Source organism: Hyla sarda, chromosome 2 (assembly GCF_029499605.1).
Source record: "Hyla sarda isolate aHylSar1 chromosome 2, aHylSar1.hap1, whole genome shotgun sequence".
NCBI classification, from domain to species: domain Eukaryota; kingdom Metazoa; phylum Chordata; class Amphibia; order Anura; family Hylidae; genus Hyla; species Hyla sarda.
The window spans coordinates 109,730,998-109,751,862 of record NC_079190.1 but is presented as its reverse complement, the minus strand read 5'-3'; the positions used below and the strand labels follow the sequence as shown (position 1 = coordinate 109,751,862).

The 20,865-nt window shown below is 35.3% G+C and overlaps 3 protein-coding genes across 4 annotated transcripts in view; all 3 read left to right on the top strand.

Moving 5' to 3' along the window:
* HOXC4 (homeobox C4) overlaps positions 1-20,865 on the top strand; it is a 124,422-nt gene that overhangs the window by 36,274 nt on the left and 67,283 nt on the right. The gene's annotated exons all lie outside the window — the stretch shown is intronic.
* HOXC6 (homeobox C6) lies at positions 8,002-10,584 on the top strand. The gene is made up of 2 exons (XM_056562811.1): positions 8,002-8,401; positions 9,588-10,584. Exons 1-2 carry the CDS (start codon positions 8,002-8,004, stop codon positions 9,890-9,892), a joined length of 705 nt encoding a protein of 234 aa, XP_056418786.1. The 3' UTR covers positions 9,893-10,584.
* HOXC5 (homeobox C5) lies at positions 12,761-14,034 on the top strand. Its single transcript, XM_056562812.1, has 2 exons — positions 12,761-13,232; positions 13,820-14,034. Exons 1-2 carry the CDS (start codon positions 12,761-12,763, stop codon positions 14,032-14,034), a joined length of 687 nt encoding a protein of 228 aa, XP_056418787.1.

Below are 20,865 nucleotides of genomic sequence, written 5' to 3'. Positions count from 1 at the left end.
GAAATATATGTGCTGCAGTGAGATCCTTATTTTTTTTTTAAATCTATCTCATATCTATCTCATATCTATCAATCTCATATCTATCTATCTATCGATATATCTATCGATCTATCTATCTCATATCTATCTGTCATATCTATCTCATATCTATCTATCCATCTCATACCTATCTCATATCTATCTATCTATCTCATATCTATCTATATTTATCTATCTATCTATCTATCTATCTCATATCTATCTATCTATCTCATATCTATATTTATTTATCTATCTATCTCATATCTATCAATCTCATATATATCTATCGATCTATCTATCTCATATCTATCTGTCATATCTATCTATCCATCTCATACCTATCTCATATCTATCTATCTATCTCATATCTATCTATATTTATCTATCTATCTATCTATCTATCTATCTCATATCTATCTATCTCATATCTATATTTATCTATATTTATCTATCTATCTATCTCATATTTATCTATCTATCTATCTCATATATATCTATCTCATATCTATTATTTATCTATCTATCTATTTATCTATCTATCAATCATCTATCTCATATCTATCTATCATTATATCTATTTATCTCATATCTATCTATCTATTTCATATTTATCTATCTATCTAATATATATCTATCTATCTATCTATCTATCTATCTATCTCATATCTATTATTTATCTATCTATTTATCTATCTATCTATCAATCATCTATCTATCTATCATTATATCTATTTATCTCATATCTATCTATCTATTTCATATCTATCTATCTATCTATCTATTTCATATCTATCTATCTCATATCTATCTATTGTATATAGCAGAGTTGTGTTGTGCTATAGAAGAGGTAGACTGTATCATTTCTTGTAGAAGGTATCAGTGATCAGCTTCCATGTGGGATGATTTACATTGGTGTGCCATGTATAAGCAGATGGGAATATTTAAACTGTCCTCACACTGCTGGCGTTTTTATAGTTTGTGCCTCCATTCCAGCAGGCCTCGTAGAAATGTTCTTACAGATAGGAAACACAATTTGGTGTTAAATATTCTTGGTGTCTATGAATATTTTATGCTCTCTCGATATATTTGTTCATTTTGCTCTTTGAGGCGGCAGTAAAACGCTCAACTACAAAAATAACATGGTATTTATTGAAGTGAGTGGTAAGTTAATAAGAGAGTGAGAGCATTGCTGCGCCTGTTCACTCCTTGTATTTATTGGAGAGATTCTCGGGATTATTTCCTTGCTTAAATCCGCTTATTAAATTTACAGTCCTAGTTTAAATTGTATAAATACAGTAATAACAATAAAAAAAGAACACAATGAAAAAGAATGAGTTCAATGGGAAGTGGGCTGTGCAGGGTGTGATTTGCAGGTCTGCTACTTTTTTAGTCTATGATCATAATGCTAACGTTAAAATGGAGGGGTCAAACTTTTTGTGGCCACGTGGAACAATAGGAACATCTAAAAGTGTGTGTGTGTGTGTGTGTGTGTGTGTGTGTATATCTGCAACTCTGTATCGAAGTAGCTGTGTATGTGTGTTATGTGGTTTATTCCTATTGGTCTTGTTGTTTGTTTGTTTATATACTGCCCCCAAGTGACCAAATGCTGCTAAACCAGCACCGAATCTGCTCTGGTCAACACCATTGCTCCCTGCTGGATGTGTGGAAATATAGTGCTGTTTACAATTACATCTTGTGTATTTTTAGAACTCACTTTTGTGCCATACTTAAGATAACTGTATTTATGTACTGTAGGAGGGCTGTGTATAATACTTTAGAATCCAGCCCTAAAAATGCAGCTTATTTATCAGATGAAAGAAGAATATGTACATGAAATTGTACATGAAATACATTATATACATTTAGATCTGTATCGATCAAGTAAATAACACGAAAGACAAAAATTACATATAAACCATTTTTTTATTTATTTAAATAGCATATAAAGGCATCACATCCCACATAGAAGTTTCGTTGTTCTGATATTAGCTAGTCACCCTCAGACACATAAATATCTGAAAATAAAGCCCCATCCATTAAGAAACGCGTTGTTTACCATAATATTATATTTTGTCTCTCTGTGAATGTGAATCTAAAAAATGTGTTCACATTCTGCTTACAAAAGCAAAAGGCTTTTACTATAGACTATTGTGTGCCACGTGTTTGGTATTTACCCAACTACTTACTGTCTGTCTGCTATCTATCTATTTATCTATCTATCTATTTATCTCTGTCTTTCTATCTTTCTATCTATTATCTATCTATCTATTATTTATCTATCTATCTTTCTATCTATCTATCTATCTATCTATCTCATATCTATCTCCAATCTATCTATCATATCTATCTATCATATCTATCATCTAAAGAATAAGTTGGCCAGCACTATTGATTCCAAACTATTGTAAAGACCTGGCTTACAGGTGCTGGCTGCTGCACTACAGCTGTATAGCTTTTCATGTTCTATCTATATACTTATGTTTTATCTATATACTCATGTTGTATCTATATCTTTGTGCTAGCAGTGTGCTGCTGTATTCTCCTGTTGCTATCTATCATCTATCTATCTCATATCTATCTCATATCTATCTATCATCTCTCTATCTATCTCGTATATATCTACCTATCTATCTATCTATCTATCTATCATCTATCTATATATAATCTATCTATCTATCTATTTATCTATCTATCTATCTATCTATCTATCTATCTTTGTAGCAGAGCTGAGTTTTTCATTTTGCACAAATAAACAGTAGGATGAGTACATTGCTGAGAACTTGTGCTAATACTGATGTTTTTCTCCAGCCATTTCCATAAAAACTTCATAGTTGTATAATTTGAAACGATGAAAATCCGAGGTCATTTTTTGGCTTATTAATTTCAGGAAATCTTCAGTTTTCAGATGACGCAATATTTATCTGTGATGAAAAAAAATCACATGTTACAATAATAAACCTGTGTAGTGTCTATAAGAATTTTTTTCTCCATATTTTTTGTGCACATAATTTATTCCATGCAGATAACTCGGCTCCATGTATCATGTAAATTACATATATGCTGAGGCGTGTTCATGCACATAGACTGTGTGTGTGTGTATATATATATATATATATATATATATATATATATACCTTTCTATCTATCGTCCATGCACTCCATGGTACATATTGGAATTTTCGTTCCAGCGTGTTTATTGCAGCATTTAAGTTTATGGGAGACACATGGCAGATTCCTATGTTGTCTGTTGGATGCAGTGAAGCCTTTATTCCTTGGATGCATTGTAAAAGGGAACTACCTAACAGTTTACAATTGTATACATGGTGTTATAAAATTACATTGAAAATTACTGAAAAGAGCATGATTTATTATTTAACCCCTTCCTCTCTACTTTAGACAATAGTTTATCCCATTTTCCTGACTCAATATTGCACCAATGAAACATTAAGACACTTAATAAAATTACATTTTAGAATTCAACCAGCTGATAAAATCAATGCATAGTATTCTATACCCTATGTATTTACTAAATGCCATGCACTCCTCCAAATACACTGGACGTAATACCCCAGGTTCTATTATATTAATAAGCAGGTAAAGATTCCAGTCAACAGTCTTTAGCTTTAACTAAATAATAAATAAGTAATGTAAAAAGTAATGAAGGGAGGTAGGCTGTAGATTACTAATAGAAATTAAAAAGGTGAAAACAAAGATGTGTTTATAACCCAGGTATGTGATGTCCAAGAAAAACAATTCAGGATTAATTACAGAACATAGCAAACAGGAACATATTTATAGATCAAATCTATTATTTATAGTTTACAGAGAACGCACCAAGTCTGCACACTTATGCATTTCAGATAATGTGTGGATGCATAGACAGATGTGAACAAATAGCTGTATATATTTACGTGTTATGAATACAGGATAGATAGATAGATAATATAGATAGATAGGTAAGATAGATAGATATGAACAAATAGCTGCATATATTTAGGTGTGTTATGAATACAGGATAGATAGATAGGTAATATAGATAGATAGGTAAGATAGATAGATATGAACAAATAGCTATATATATTTAGGTGTGTTATGAATACAGGATAGATAGATAGATAGATAGATAGGTAATATAGATAGATAGGTAAGATAGATATGAACAAATAGCTGTATATATTTAGGTGTGTTATGAATACAGGATAGATAGATAGATAGATAGATAGATAGATAGATAGATAGATAGGTAATATAGATAGATAGGTAAGATAGATATGAACAAATAGCTGTATATATTTACGTGTGTTATGAATACAGGATATATAGATAGATAGATAGATAGATAGATAGATAGGTAGATAAGACAGATAGATAGATAGGTAAGATAGATAGATATGATCGTGTGTGAAAAGAAAAAAGAAAGAAATGAGAAGTTAGACACACACAAGAAAAGAAAACACACACACAAACACACAGAAGCTATGCACATATATAACTACACAGTGTATATCCATATGTATATTGCAATTCCAAAACACTGAGGAGTGAAGTGAGAGAATTATATATATATATATATATATATATATATATATATATATATATATATATATATAATCACATGCAGTCGTTGGCTCAATAAAGAATGTGACCAAGTACATGGAGTTTAGAGTGCTGAAACCTTCAAGGGACTTGGTTCCTCGAAGCTATAGGTCCCCCTTCAAGTCCCTGCCGCTGTTTCCTTTCTTTAATTGGAAAGGATATAGAAAACACGTGTGTAGAGGCCATTATTTTACATGTTATTTTCCATCAGTTAATCATTCCGCTAATTATAGAACCTTAGGTACAAACACATTCATTCTTCAGTATTAAAGTGGAGGTGAGGGGAAAAGTGAACCCCCTCAAAAATAACACACACACACACAAAGGTATCTTACCTGTGCATCCAGAATATGTGGGCAATATGTTTTGTTGTCAGTTTTTAACTTTTGGGGAACATTTTAAAATAAGCCAGAAGTCATAAGTACCCTGGAGTTGCTCCATAAACATCTGTTTCTTTATAATGTACTGGCTGTACATGCTACGTGTATAGAGTAGATTATATACCTCGAAGGCAATTACATACCAACATGCAGAACCGGATTGTAAGCAATGTTTAGAGCAAGGGAAAAAAATACATAAAATCTAGTTGTTACAGTAGACAAGGCGTAGTAGGAGAACAGGCTGGAAGTCTTTAGCTTATTGAGAGGCTTAAAACTTTTTTCTTCCAATTTGCTGTGATGAAATTGTGAAAATCACGGTTTCCCTTTGTTGCTGGTAGTTCCTTGTGCAAGTAGCCAGTTTTCTACTCCCCATAAATCGAGCAGAGTTTTAAGCCTTGCCCTTTGCTTATAGATGTAATAAAACACTTAACTTTCTCTTGTGAGAGAAGGAAGCACCATTATTATAGCCCAGAGCTGCCTCATTCCAAGTACCAAGTCCTTTCCCTACCTAAAATAATCCCTGCACTTTCCTGCAAGTTAGGTTTACATTCACAGGACAGAATCAAAAGAGGCTTCTATACTTTATGGGAAGAGATATACCACTCCAAATATTATAACAAGAGCAGATGCAGGATGAGAGTCTGATGAGAGTCTGATGAGAGTCTGGTTTTACTGCCCCAATCATACTGTGTAATAAATAAAAGATAAGCTGATAAGTGAAATATAAAGACACAAGATATCAAAAGGTTTTATGGCCAAGTTACTACACATATAAACTACATACAACAACAACAAATGGAATAACAACCACAACAATAACAACCACCACAACGTAACATTATATAAAAAAATAACATAATAATAATTGTTTATCTATCTATCTATCAGACATACAAGCACAGTAATTGTGTTGTGTTTATTTTCTTATGTAAAGCAGCTACAGACAAAGCTACTGTTTATGGCAGCATACCAACTATACAATAATATGTGTATCTATCTATCTATCTATCTATCTATCTATCTATCTATCTATCTGTCTGTGTCTATCTATTTATCTATCTATCTATCACACATATACAGGCACAGCCATACAACTGTTGTATGAATATATTTTTTGTTTACATAAAACATCTACAGAGAAACCTACTGTGTATAGCAGCACACCAACCATTGCAACAATATGTGTGTATATGTTTACATATCTATCTATCTGTCTATCTACCTACCTATCCTCGCACTCCAGCATGCAGACACATGCATATTATATACATTCGCTACCATTATAAAACATCTGCTGTAGGTGAATCCTGGATCCCATCTGCTTCTTTATTTACTGTTGTGTCTTATCACAGAATTCTACAAAATATCAGGCATAAAGTATAAAAGTATGAAAGTCTATCCCCATTACACCTCATGTATAAGTTATTGTTAACCCCACTAGAAGAAGCAGATACATTACAAACCTTAATTGTTGTATAGGGGAATCTATAGATCCCACACTCTGCTTGTATCATCTCAGCCTCAAATGGTCCTTTTATTTGGCTAAAACTTTATTTTGTGTAGTTGCTGCACTCGGGGGACTGCTGGTGTTATACCAGGGCAATAAACGACCCCTGGATACGTCTGTTCCCATCTTTATGGCTTTACAGCCACCATTTCGCTTTGTTGGTCACAGGAAAAAGATCGTAAAATCCTTCAGCATCCGGGTTTCTCTTCAACCCTGAAAAAATATTGCTTTTTTTTGTAACTTTCACAAAATGTGGCCATTAGGAATAGCTGCTAAACTCAGGGCAGTGTTCTAGCAACTGCACCGCAATGTCATTGTCCATGCAATGCAGCTTTAGTTTCAGCCCTGGTATTATTTTTAATAAATGGAGCATTTGTGTATTTATTCCATATGGAGAATGAAATCTGCTCCTTTTAATAAACAAGGTGACTTTAGACGTGTGGAACAATACACACATTACAGCACTGACCTCTGCTGTAGCTTTTTATTTTTGTCATCTCATTAGATCCTTTTAATTTACTAAATCCGCAAATCACGATATAAAACAATGTAATTATAAATCAGCCAAGCAAAGAATGAAATAAGGATCAAGCACAACATATGTGGTGGTGGTGGAGAGTGTAATGGGGGGTAACAATGGCCGTAGTGTCAATAAAAACAATCATAAAAATCGGCGAGATAATCCTTGAATAATTATAATCACTCTGATCACACTGAATGGTTGTGCCCAGATAAGTTATACCATAATATATATGTATATATATATATATATACAGAGAAATATATACATATATATATATATACACATATATATCTGAATTGTATACAAAATGATAAGTACACTATATACATATATTTATATATTTTATATCTATATGAATATCAACACAATATCTACACATCGATCAAGCTTTCCATATAGACAGCTCACATAAAGCAATATATTTCCATCGTGAATATGAAGGTTGCTGTAAATTAATGTATAATCAGATGCATGAACATGAAAATCTACATGTATATTGTAATGTTCCCCTCACAGGACGCGCCTGTTTCATGTCTGCTAAGTTCCAAATGCTTGTGCATACATTAGATTCTATTAAGAACAAAGTGAATTTCTATGGGGAGAAAATGCTAATCAGATGCAAGCTCCTGAGAATTTCCTCCTGGCCCCAGAGTTCCGCGAGGATGTTGTGTTCTTTTTTTTTATGTACTCGCTTATTTTATTTTTATTTTCCTCCTCCCAATAACTAATTTGATCTTTGTAATTCCAAGACTTTACTTTGAATGTATATACTTCCAACTGGGGAATCAACACAAGCAAAACCAATTTTTTCCTCTCTTGACATGTCGCCTCCTATTGGCTGCAGGCAGGTCAGCTGACTTTGTCATTTTGTCTGTCCTGGAGTGGAGCCGTCCCTATAACAATCTAGTTCAGACTACAAACTGGAGACAGAAATAAATATTAAAGAAATCTTACAGGCAGGTAAAGGAGAAGATATGAATTCCTATTTCACCAACCCCTCTTTATCCTGCCATTTAGCCAGTGGCCAAGAAGTCCTCCCCAATGTGGCCCTTAATTCCACTGCCTATGACCCTGTTAGGCATTTCTCCACTTATGGGGCAGCCGTAGCTCAAAATAGGATCTACTCTTCTCCATTTTACACCCCGCAAGATAATGTTGTGTTCAGCTCCAGCCGAGGCCCCTATGAGTATGGATCTAATGCTTTTTACCAGGACAAGGACATGCTCACTAGCTGCAGGCAGAACTCTATGGGACACAATACACAGACTTCCATTGCACAGGATTTTAACAGTGACCAAAACAGATCCAGTGTCCAGGAACAGAAAACCAGCATTCAGATCTACCCATGGATGCAGCGCATGAACTCCCACAGTGGTAAGTTTTACAGCTTGCACATATAAATTACATAAACTCAACCATCTTTACGATCATCTCCCCAGCAGAACAGGCTCAGCTCCTTTTTTATGGCCTCATAAAAGCCATAAACTAGTTCCTTTCACAGTTGCCGTTATAGGCCTTTTATTTGTTAAGTTGTTGCGAGCAAATATGGCTTGTTATGTGCTTTCTAATTAAAAGACGCTGCAAAGATCTGCTATAAAGTTCAACGAGGTTTGCTTTGCTGGTGGAGAGGAAAGAGTTAAACACAAATACCTCTCCTTTTATTAAGTGATAAATGGAAAAACGCTTTTCTTTCCTTTTTTTCTTTTTTTACACTCTCCCCCCCCCCCCACACCCCTGTACAGGTTGTTAATACAACGAGGGGCTAAGACTAATTAATATATGTATTTATGCAAATGTAAATATTTACAGTATTTTAATGCAAATATATAAATATTTATTATAATTGCAGCACAATAAACAGTTAAGAAAGTAGAGTCAAAAATATTTAAATTTTGAACAGAATGACAATATTGGTCGGAAGGACTATATTATGTGTTAATAATATGTTTATATAAACAAATTAATATAATTAAGATTAAAAGCTGAGACTGGAAAGACTGGGAGATTATGAACTAGTACAGTTTGAAAGTATAATTTGTTTTGAATAGTTATGTATTTTACACATAATCTAGAGTAAAATATATATATATATTTACATATAATGGTGAGGATGAGGTAGTACAGCTATTTTTACATGGCTCTCAATTTTGCACATAATCGTGTGTGAATATATGTATATTTATATATACTGATGAGGTTGAGATGGTTTATCTATCTATCTATCTATCTATCTATCTTATATCTATCTATCTATCTCATATCTATCTATCTCATATCTATCTATCTATCTATCTATCTATCGATCTCATATCTAGCTATCATCTATCTTTCTCTCTATCTCTCTATCTATCTATCTATCTATCTATCATCTATCTATATCTATCTATCTATCTCATATCTATCTATCTATCTATCTATCTATCTATCTATCTAGTCATTCCATGTTTAAGGGGGCTAGTCTGGGTGGGCTAGCAGTACTGTTTAGGGGTCTGCAGGTATTAGTTGTTATTATGGGGTTCTCACTAATGATTCTTAGTATATTTTGTGTCTGATTCCCTAGGGGTGGGCTATGGCACGGACAGAAGACGAGGTCGCCAGATCTACTCCCGTTATCAGACCCTGGAGCTGGAGAAAGAATTCCACTTTAATCGCTATCTGACCAGGCGCAGGAGGATTGAGATCGCTAATGCACTTTGCTTAACAGAGCGTCAGATCAAAATATGGTTCCAAAACAGGAGGATGAAGTGGAAAAAGGAGAGTAACCTGACTTCTACCCTGACTGGGGGCAACGGGGCATCTACTGACAGCCTTGCCGGGGGCAAAGAGGAGAAGCGAGAGGACACAGAAGAACAACCCAAAGAGTGATTGGGGGGCTCCCATCAGCATCCCCACTCACCCCTCCACCCCCACCCAGCTGGCAGAATTCATATGGATGGGCTGCATTATGGAAACAAATATATAAATATATGAAATATATATCTACACATCTCTTTCTAGAGCCAAAAGTGGACTAGCAATCCAATGAAGGAGAAGGACAACCTGGCTCTGGCCAGTTTCTGTTATCCACCATTATGGCTTTGAGTCTCTGTGTTATGTTGTTTCTCCAACTTTGACTTAAAAAAAAAAAAAAAAGACAGTATTCCAAAAAGTCCCACATTCTCCTTGTACAAGAACCATTGCCTGCAAACACAAAGGGAGAACAAGACTTTGCCTGTGTGTGTTGTGTGCTGTGTGATGGGATGGACCCAGCACAGATCAAATGTGAAGAGCTCTCCCAAGAAACTGTCCTCTTGCCCCCTCTGTGCTCCTATGAGCCACGTCCATATAGCATTTCCCCCCATAGCCTGACTGTATTATTTGGATGATCCTCCATATTCCATACTGTGACAGTTCCCGTGTGAACCTTATTTCTCATTGTGCCCGTGGTGTCAGTATTTATATTTATGTCAGCACTGCAATGTTCAGTAGTAGCTCGTAAAATGAAGTTTCATAGCTGTAGAATAATAATGGTTACATTCTGTGTCTCACTGACTATGTATAAAGATCACGTCCTATGGACAAACTGTTGAGTATTTAATAAAATTGATATTATTTTTAATGTGGTTCTCTGCATTTTATTTTCCTGGAAATACAAAGCATTCCACTCGTGTGTGCATGTTAAAACAGAGGCAGTCTCCTTTGTGTAAAAAAGTCATTCACACCGGTCACAAACCCCCTGTATCCTCTATCACTGCCATTCAGGCGACATAGCACAATAAAGCTATATTATTCTGCATTCAAGATAACTTCCTAAACACGTGTACTGTCTGGCTGCCTGCAACAAGCCAGAAACCCCAAGCAATTCACTATATACCACGTACTATAGCATTATGCACTCTATTATCTATTCCCTACCTTATTTAAAAATAGGCATAAGAAGAGTCAGTGGAATCTTGATAAAAAAAACACATAGAAGCCTAAGCAATGCACAATATACGCTTAAAGACCAAATACATACTATTAGTATATATATATATATATATATATATATATATATATATATATATATATTTATTTATTTAAATAAATAAAAAGAACACTGAAAGCATCCAAAACTTCTAAAACAGGTTCATAGCATATACATGGAGGAAATGCTTTATTTACATAACCAATGTTCTCTACTTTACATATAAAACCAAAATATTTTTTGGTGAGAATGAAGCTTTAGTTTTAAGCTTCCAATAGCATAGTAAATAGTCAAAAACACAACAGCAGTGACTGTATCGCGATTATATACATATTATTCCTTGAGAAGAACTTCAATTCTTTGAAAGAAAGCTTGAGCCTATGCAAAGAATATAGAAAATAGATGTGCTCATGTAAATTTGGGAAACGTACCCATAGATATATTACAGTAGACTGTAAAACATTCCTACAAGGAAGCTTGGGAGCTGAGATAACCCAACTCTCTTCTGCTGTAATGAATTTAGGCTCCAACCATAAGTGTAATCCAATTATGGGAGCGATGAACTTTTCACCTTGTAAAAATAAATAATAAATTATATATACATATATATATATATATATATATATATATATATATATATACACACACATACATACACATATGTGTGTGTTACCAATATTACCATATCCCCCTGCAGATATATTAGGGAAAGAATTTGGGATATGTTCTTGTGGTATTTGCATTTCTTTCATGCACAACAGACCATGCACACAGCAGAAACCAGAACTTTCACTCCAGTGATCAAAACCACAAACATTTATTGCAGCACTCTTATGTTTGGGAGATGCTTCCATAGATAAAGGAATCTGCAGTTTATCGTGCAGACCAGAAAACCGACTGAAGAAAGCCATCCACTGGGCTGACATGTATTCACACACGAGTTGTCTTTATCTGATGGAGGTTATTTCTGTAAATACATATCACAGGGATTGGTGGAAATACGGAAATATTATATTTCATCTAGAGACCCCCCCCCCTCCCCTTCCTATTTTCCAAAATGTAAGTCTCCTTTAAGGGTAGGCTGCTGGGTTCCTGGTCGGTCCCATTCAATAAAGAAGAGATTAAATGACATTATAGGTGCAATGAATTAATATGCTAATTGCCTAATTAAACATATCTATTCTAATAATAGAGAGGCTACATCCACTTTAATGGCAGGGAGGAGAAAATAAGAGTAAAATGCCATGTTTTTCAATGGGAGTCTTGGGGAAAATGTTCAGCCATTAAATTCCTTGTTCAATTGGTGGTCAACCACTACTGGAATAAATTATTCACGTCGGGGATATAGTTATAAAAATACAAGTTATGCGAGTCACTCATTGATCTATCACACCAATGGTGGCTTCAGCCATGTTTAGTAGCTGGTGCTGTACCACCCTACTGGCACCAGGTGACGCTGTGGCCTCATTGTCTTCTTTTTTCTTCTTGGGGCCTTGAGTTTGTTCTGCCAACATATCAGATACGTTTCACAGGCTTCCATCAATAACCTCCTGGGGTCATCAAGCCAAATTTATGACTGGCCAACAGAGTCACGTGATTCTATTTAAACATCCCATATTTGGGCAGAGCACATAGAATAAAGAAAGAGGATTCCCCAGCTATAAATTCTGCACTTTAGAGAACAAAACCCCTGAACTTCAAAGAGCCACAAATCAAGGCTAATCAAAGGGTGCAAAAAATAATAATACTAATAATAATCATCATCAGCAGCAGCAGCAACAGCAGCTATGAGCTCATACGTAGCCAATTCATTCTATAAGCAAAGTCAAAATGTTCCTGCCTATTCCATGCAAAGTTATGGGAATTATGGATCTGTATCCGAGGTCCCTTCATCCAGGTATTGCTACAGTGGGTTGGATCTCAGCATTACATTCCCTTCTCCTGGTTCTTCAAACTCTCTAAACGGTCTGGACATGCCTTCAAACCCCACCAACAACTCTGACCGGCCCTCCTGTACTGTCATGGGCTCTGCTGGGCACACTCTGGGCAGAGGAGAGCAGGGTGCCCTGAGCCCTGGGATTTACAATCAAAAAGCCGGGAGCACTTCGTTGGAGGACAGATCTAAAGGGATTGAGAACATCAAAGCAGAGCCGGTACAAACAACCCCACAAGGACAGCAACAACCCCAGCAGGGGCAGCAGCAGCAGCAGCAGCCACCCCAAATATACCCCTGGATGACCAAACTGCATATGAGCCATGGTAAACTTTCACTTCTCGCTTTTGTTTCATAGGGTTTTGCATTGGTTTTTATAGGCCATGCGGGGCAAATAATAAAAAAAAACCTGAGGTCGTAAATTTTACGACTTAGGCATCAATTGCTCGTAAAACTGTCCACTAAAAGGCTTACAGGCTATAGACGTTCAAATTTATGACAGCATAATTGGATCATAGGAACAAAACGTGGAGAAAAGACAATAATTCCATTTTTAGGGGGCAGAATAAAAAAGATTTTTCTTACAAAAAAATAACTTTTCATATACATTTATTTATTAATATGTCTGGAGCCTGTGGTCGCAGCAAAATAATCTTAAGTAGTGGGGTTTTATGCACTGGGGTCGTGTTTTTTCTTTTTTTAATTGCATGTTTTGCTTTTGTATATGAAAAACAAAAACGTATGTAAATGTGTGAGCATTTTGCATGTGAGAAACATAATGCATAGTGCAAGGGGGAATTGGTATCATGTTTTGGGGATTTTTGTTCTTGTTGTTGTTGTGTTGTTAAGGGTCCTTTTATTATCCCCATTTTTTTTTTTTGTTAAATACTCAACCCTACTACCTTCTCTCTAGAAACTGATGGCAAACGTTCCCGGACGAGCTACACTCGCTACCAAACCCTGGAACTTGAGAAAGAATTTCATTTTAACAGATACCTGACACGTCGCAGGCGCATTGAAATAGCCAACAATCTATGTTTAAACGAGAGGCAGATCAAGATCTGGTTCCAAAACCGAAGGATGAAGTGGAAGAAGGATTCTAAAGTCAAAAGCAAAGACTCCCTTTAAGAAGGATCCTCGAGGAGCTTAGCTATTTACTACATCTACTTTCAGAAACTTTTAATTTTTCCCTTTTTATATGAGGGGAGGTCGAAGAGATCAAGGGAAGGTAAAATCTTCATGACTGCACCCAAGATCTCCCTAAGACACCCCACTCATGTATAGATTGTGTATAGATCTGTATTTTGTCCATTAAGTGTATTATTTTGACCAATTTGAGTCTCAAGGTGGAGTAAAGAAAATCTCTAGGCAGCTCCTTGCTTCAGTTTACACGTCCAGGCTGTATTGTATAAGACGTACAATCTGTCCAGGGTCAAGGAAAGTTCTTCAGAAAAAAAATGCTAATTGGGCTACTGGGCTGAAAGGGCAGGGAAAGTGTGGCTGTATTATATTGTGCTTATAATAGGGGGGTCGCTGACCACTTAGGGGAAATATAAAGGGAAAAAGAACACAAGGTTGAAGTTTCAAGCTGAAACTTTACTATTTGCTATATAAAGTATTGTAGATACACACTAGAATGTGTGTACATCCTGGTATTCCGTCCATGCACTTGTATAGTCTCCATAATGTCTCCATTAAACCAAGTGAAATTGTTATTTTTCTGTCCCATTGATAGGTAGTATTTCTGTTCTCTTTTCTATTGGGTCAGAATCGTCCACATCTCCCGTACACTATGGTATAATTTGTTATACTGTGTTTCTATGTAGGATCCATGACCATGAAGGGGCATGATGGAGGGAACCATTAGACTTGTCTTTTTTTTAGTGTAATTTATTGTATTTTGTTGTTGTTTTTTTTTAAGCTTTTGTTTATTTTTGGTAATTAATTCTGAATTGTATAAAGCCACAATTTGTACGTCATTGTTTTAATATAACGCTTCCTAGTCAGTTCTACTCAATAATGTAACTCATATATTTATTGCTTTGAATTTCATATGTGAGAAATCATGAATCCTATATTTTGTCATATTGAATAAACTGCAAGTAATATAACAGTTGAACTAGATGTCAACTTTATCTTTGCTTTCAATTTCATTTCTACAGGACTGGCATATGGTGGCTTTTCTGTCAGAGATGTTCAGAACATCCCATGTGTCTTTAGTAAATTGTAGGACCAGTATTTTGTATGGAGGGCAATCTTACTATAAGACATACATTCTGTACATAATGAGAGTTTAAGTAACTAAACAACTTGTATCCATGGTTATATCTGGTTGTTTCATGTGTACACACACACACACACACACACACACACACACACACTTTAACAGAGCTGATGTAGTAGAGCTAAATAATCTTATATTATAATAATTTAGCATTATATATATATATATATATATATATATATATATATATATATATATGCAAATAAACATACTACTTTCCGAAGAAACAGATAAATGGCAAAATAATCTCTGTTTAGTCTATCTATCTATATGTCTGTCTGTTTGTCTATCTATCCATCCATCCATCTATATCTGTCTATCTATAATCTATCTTCTATCTATCTATCTATCTATCTATCTCTATCTATCTATCTATCTATCTATCGCATATCTATCTATCTATCTATTATCTATCTATCTATCTATCTATCTATCTATCTATCATCTATATCTGTCTATCTATCTATCTATCTATCTATCTATCTCATATCTATCTATTATCTATCTATCTCTCTCTCTCTCTCTCTCTCTCTCTCTCTCTCTCTCTCTATCTATCTACCTTTCTATCATCTATATCTGTCTATCTATCTATCATCTATCTTCTATCTATCTATCTATCTATCTATCTATCATCTCTAGAAATAGATACATTCTGATGCCAAATTCTGTAATTCTGTATTACAATTACAAATGGTTTACAATGTCCATTTCTATAGGTGATAGTATATTACAACTTATAGAAGATCAAATCTAATCTGGAAAGGAATATAGGAAAATGACATACCTGGGAATGACCTTTGATCCTGATTTTTATATTCCAGAGTCCCCAAGCTTATATGATGATCTATATTCTAAAACTAACCCAAAGAGCTGATGGTATATACCCCTCACACAGTCAAAATTGTTCTCTTGGTGTGTAAATTTCACCTCAAGACTTGAGTCCTGAGAAAATGATTCCATTGTGTTATCTGCAATCTGGCCTAAGATCTATTTACAGTAGGGACAAATGCTTGGAATAAGTTAAGGGGACCATAAAACTTTATGGCACTTCCGTTACACGTTGCAGACAAAAGAACAGCTTCCTGATATTGGAAGCCTTTGAAGACGAATCCTAGACCTGAAACTTGCTGTTTTATCTTTTTAATCACAGATTGCTGAAATATCAAGAGCTAGTAGACGTTTTATGGCCGGCCTGTAATTACCTTGTACTGTGTTTTGCTGTTTTTTGATGTTGTCAGGTATATACATCATTTTCTCAGCCTGGATTTTCCTAGATTCTCTGATGTTCAGCTGTCAGGTTCTTCAATAGTGTCTGTCATGGTGGTGACATCACCCCTCAGTTTCGATTTTTCCCCCCAAATAATGCATAATATAACATAATGACCAATTGTGTGTGTGTCTATATATATATATATATATATAGTCTATTAGTACAACTCATATTACAATAAGTAACACACTGTAAGTAACACATGATCAAGTATATATATATATATATATATATATATATATATATATATATATATATATATACACACACACACATTTATACATGCACATATATAAGTATATACACACACACACACACACACCTCTGTGTAACTCTGTATCTATCTGGGCCACTCAGACTTAACACTCATTCCTTATACTCAATATTACTGAATAAGAAGGTTTGACAAAATCCACTGACTGTACATATTACAAGCTGTGCTCCATTTGACCCTCTCTTTATACCACAAACCCCTCTATAATACAATGGTTATAATCTTAGTTCAAGTAGTTTAACCTAATAAAAGCTCACATCTCTAATAATAGTGCACTGTATAATAATCCCCCACACATTAACCCTAGCAGAACAGGGATCAGGTCCACTTACAGTACAAGTAGCTGACATCACCGGACAGCTGTATCTGAATAATGCAGCAATTACTTCAGACTAAAATTCTGAGTCATCTTGCAGATTAAATAGCAAAAGAAAAAAAAAAAAAGAAAAAAAGAAAAAAAAAAGAAGAAAGAAATGTAGGAAAATTCTTGATAGGGAAAAAGGCCACTTACCTTTCCTGTAACAAGAGTGACCTCTATTTTAGTAAGGTTAGCTAGGCACACATTAATACAGATTTTAAGTCCATGACTGCTTTTAGTTTAAGAGAGAACATTAGGGCAAATACTTCTGGCTTCTACGTGAATTTAGTAGTTTAAAAGTTTTGAAAGGTTATTTATGTGGATGGCCATAAGGAAGGACCCTGAATGGTTCTCCTGGAGCACGTGATGTCATTAAAGTAAGTTTTATGGTTTGGGGGAGCTGACAAAGCTACAATGTATTTACATCATATATAATCTTAACTGTCCACCATCGCAGCTGCTGGGTCTCTTTAATGCTGGGACAGTGGGACAAGGCAGTTAGTGTGGATTACGTCGCCTCCTGAAAGCTCATCTGCCAAAAGGACTCCAGGCAAATCCAGGAGGTGCTTGTCCCTTCTTTTTTTAACCATTGAGGAATTTCGAGGTAAACTTACTATTCAGAATGCCTTGTCTCATCAAAGTGTGCCATTTCATGTAGTGGATGTATTCCATCTTTTATTTGTAGCTTGTAATGGGTAGATAAAGGGTTTAGGGGGATGACCTAGATGTAATCTCCAATGTGGTTTTCTACTGTAGCATTATATTTTACAATATACCTTTGGAAAGTAAGGACTTCATAGCAGAGAGGTGAGTTGATCAGGAAAAAACTATCTGAATGGATGTTGTATAGAAGTTGGGTAGAAATATAGGTGACTTGATGAGACTTTGGGATGTGTAGAGAAGCAGGTAGTAAAAGTTTATAGGCTTTAGGAAAGTTTGTGATGCAGAAGATGTACATGCGCATTATCAAGGGACATTTCTCAAGCTGTCTGTAGATTTAACTCTACCTGGTACAGGCTTGTACCTCAGGTCTGATAAAGGTGAGGAACCCTAAGAGTAGCTAATGCAGAGCTAAAGAATAAAGTCCACTCCTTGTACATCCTACACAGAGACATAGCCAGTGATTTGGCAAACCACTTGCAGTCTAATATTAGTACTGGGATTCTGTCTCATGCACTTTAGTCTTATCTAGTCACAGATCCTTACCATATGTCTCGGTTACTCAAAGGCTCCTTATCCCCAAAGTCATTTGTAAAGAGTCCTCCAGGTGAGCTCTGAGTTGTGTGCAGACCTCAACAAACGGGTTTTCCTTTTTGAGGCTGCTGTTGTAAATACTTTAGATATTTTCAGCATGGTTTCAGGCCAAATGTACATCAAAGGGTGTATTGTAAAGACAAAGAGCACACAGATGTGGTACAGTAAGCTTGGGAAAGATAGGGATGAGCAGAGATAGAGAGGATGATAGATAGATATGGAATATATATATATGGAGAGAGAGAAATAAATTGATAAATATGGGATACATAGATAGATAAATAAATAAATAAATCGATAAATGAATAAATATAGAATCGATAGATAGAGAGATAAGTATGGTATAGATAGATATGAGATAGATAGATAAATATGGGCTAGATAGATAAAGATAGATATGAGATTGATAGATAGATAGATTTAGGTTGATTGACAGATTTGGGTATATTGATTGACAGATGATAGATAATAGATACACAATAGAGAGATAATAGTAGAAAATATTTATGGATAGATGAAAGAAAAAAAAGAATTGATAGAATAAATGAGGTATCTTTTATTGTAATCATATTTTTCTGTGTTTATGGAACTTTACCTGAATTTTAAGATTTTTGTAGGTCTATTGGGCTGCAATAAAAATAACCCGACTTTGCTGCAACCAAAAGAAAGAATAACATAATAATAATAGCAGCAACATTAATATATATATATATATATATATATATATATATATATATATATATATCACTATGTATACACCCCCCCCTCATTTATTGACTCCATAAAAAGTCAATAAATGAGCCTCCTGTCTTCATCATGTAAGGATACTTTCTGACTTCTTGGCTATGATCTAGTCGCAGCTTCCATCAGGGACACATAGCACCAGAGCAGTGAATGGCACACTGGGTTTAATTAATTGGGCTAATTTTCCAAGGATTGATACTTCATTGTAGAAACAGTCATTATCGCAATTTATTCATTGGGAGTCAAGACACATAAACTGTGCACATAGCATAGGCATGGAAGTGTGAGGAGCACATGGCAACATTTTATTTCAAATATTATTTCACCAGAATGACAGATAAAAACCAGGATAGATTGTTCCAAATCCGAAAATGTAGAAATCGATTCAATGCAAAACAGAAGGTAGCAAGAGAAATTCAAATCACTAAATAGATAAATACACAAATACATAAAATAAAAAGATAACTAATACAAAAATACATAATTAATAAAACAAACAACTACTATTCTAATTTAGTACATGGAAGTGATGACATGACTTTTAAAGTAGATCATTTATGGTCAGATCCAGTAAACAATTCGACTATGTTCTCTGCCATCCCATGAGAGGTGCCTAGTACTGTACAGGGCACTGATCTGGTGGAGTCAGGACTAAGGCACTCAGGATCAGCACTGCATATGTAGGAGTGCCAGTAGGTGATGTTACTGAGGGATCAGGGGGCAGGGACTTGGATGAGAAGCTGGCAGTATGGCAGGGTGGATTGGCATGGAAGTAGATATACACACAGATATGTTTCGCTTTCAGTACATGCAGTTGCTCCTGAATGACACCTATGGCAGGAGAACATTAGCTGCCCACAATGTATATACTGAGTCATGTGAACAGTCACAGTGCACTGAGGTAGTACAAACACCTATTACACATAATACATCAAGCACTGGATTTGTGAAGAGGAGAACCTGCACAACCTGGCTGGATTGAGTATCTCTTATGCTTCATTTGAATGCATAACACCCATTCTTAAGTTCTTAGGTAAACAATGCAGACACATATTTTTATATTATTTTTCAAAATGATTTCTTTATTTCATAATTGATAATGTAAGTGAAGTATGTAGCTTGAGATGGCCTTATGCTTTTTACTGCATTCATACATTTCCAGCCACATGTGTCCAGTGATCCAGAGCCAACTCTGATGGGAACACCAGGTGCAACAGGCTGGGCTGCCCTGGCATCCAGTAACCTTGGCTCCATAACAAAACGTCAACCACAATGCTATTCAGCAGCAAGTGAGATCACAATATGAAAAGAGATTAGTCTTTGCTCTGTGTCTTCCCTTCTTACCTTGAGGTTTGCCCTATGGTACCAGTCAATGTCAAGAACAGATCTTATTACTGTCCTATCAGGAACCACTTAGCAAGAAGGTAATAGCTTAGTTTGGATTGATCAATAATTGTAGCCTTGGCATATATAAGTGGTGGCCCACATTTCTATTTTGGGCCCATTGAAAAGCAAAGTCTAACTCAGGTAGGCAGTAACTGTCCAGAGCAGGTGAAAAATCCCATAGCAAACCTATCCTGCTCTGGACAGTTCCTGACATGGACAGAGGTGTCAGCAGAAAGCACTGTGGTCAGACTGAAAAAGAAATTAAAAAAAGAAAAGAACTTCCTGTGGAGCATACAGCAGCTGATAAGTACTGGAAGGATTAAGATTTTTAAATAGAAGTAATTTACATAAATAAAATAAAAAATAAATGTTTTCCTCCAGAGTACCCC

Excerpts from the sequence above, each read along its gene's own strand:
- HOXC6 (XM_056562811.1), top strand. The coding sequence starts at position 8,002 with ATGAATTCCTATTTCACCAACCCCTCTTTATCCTGCCATTTAGCCAGT. Across the intron at positions 8,402-9,587 it reads GCGCATGAACTCCCACAGTG|GGGTGGGCTATGGCACGGAC; the intron begins GTAAGTTTTACA and ends CTGATTCCCTAG.
- HOXC5 (XM_056562812.1), top strand. The coding sequence starts at position 12,761 with ATGAGCTCATACGTAGCCAATTCATTCTATAAGCAAAGTCAAAATGTT. Across the intron at positions 13,233-13,819 it reads CAAACTGCATATGAGCCATG|AAACTGATGGCAAACGTTCC; the intron begins GTAAACTTTCAC and ends CCTTCTCTCTAG.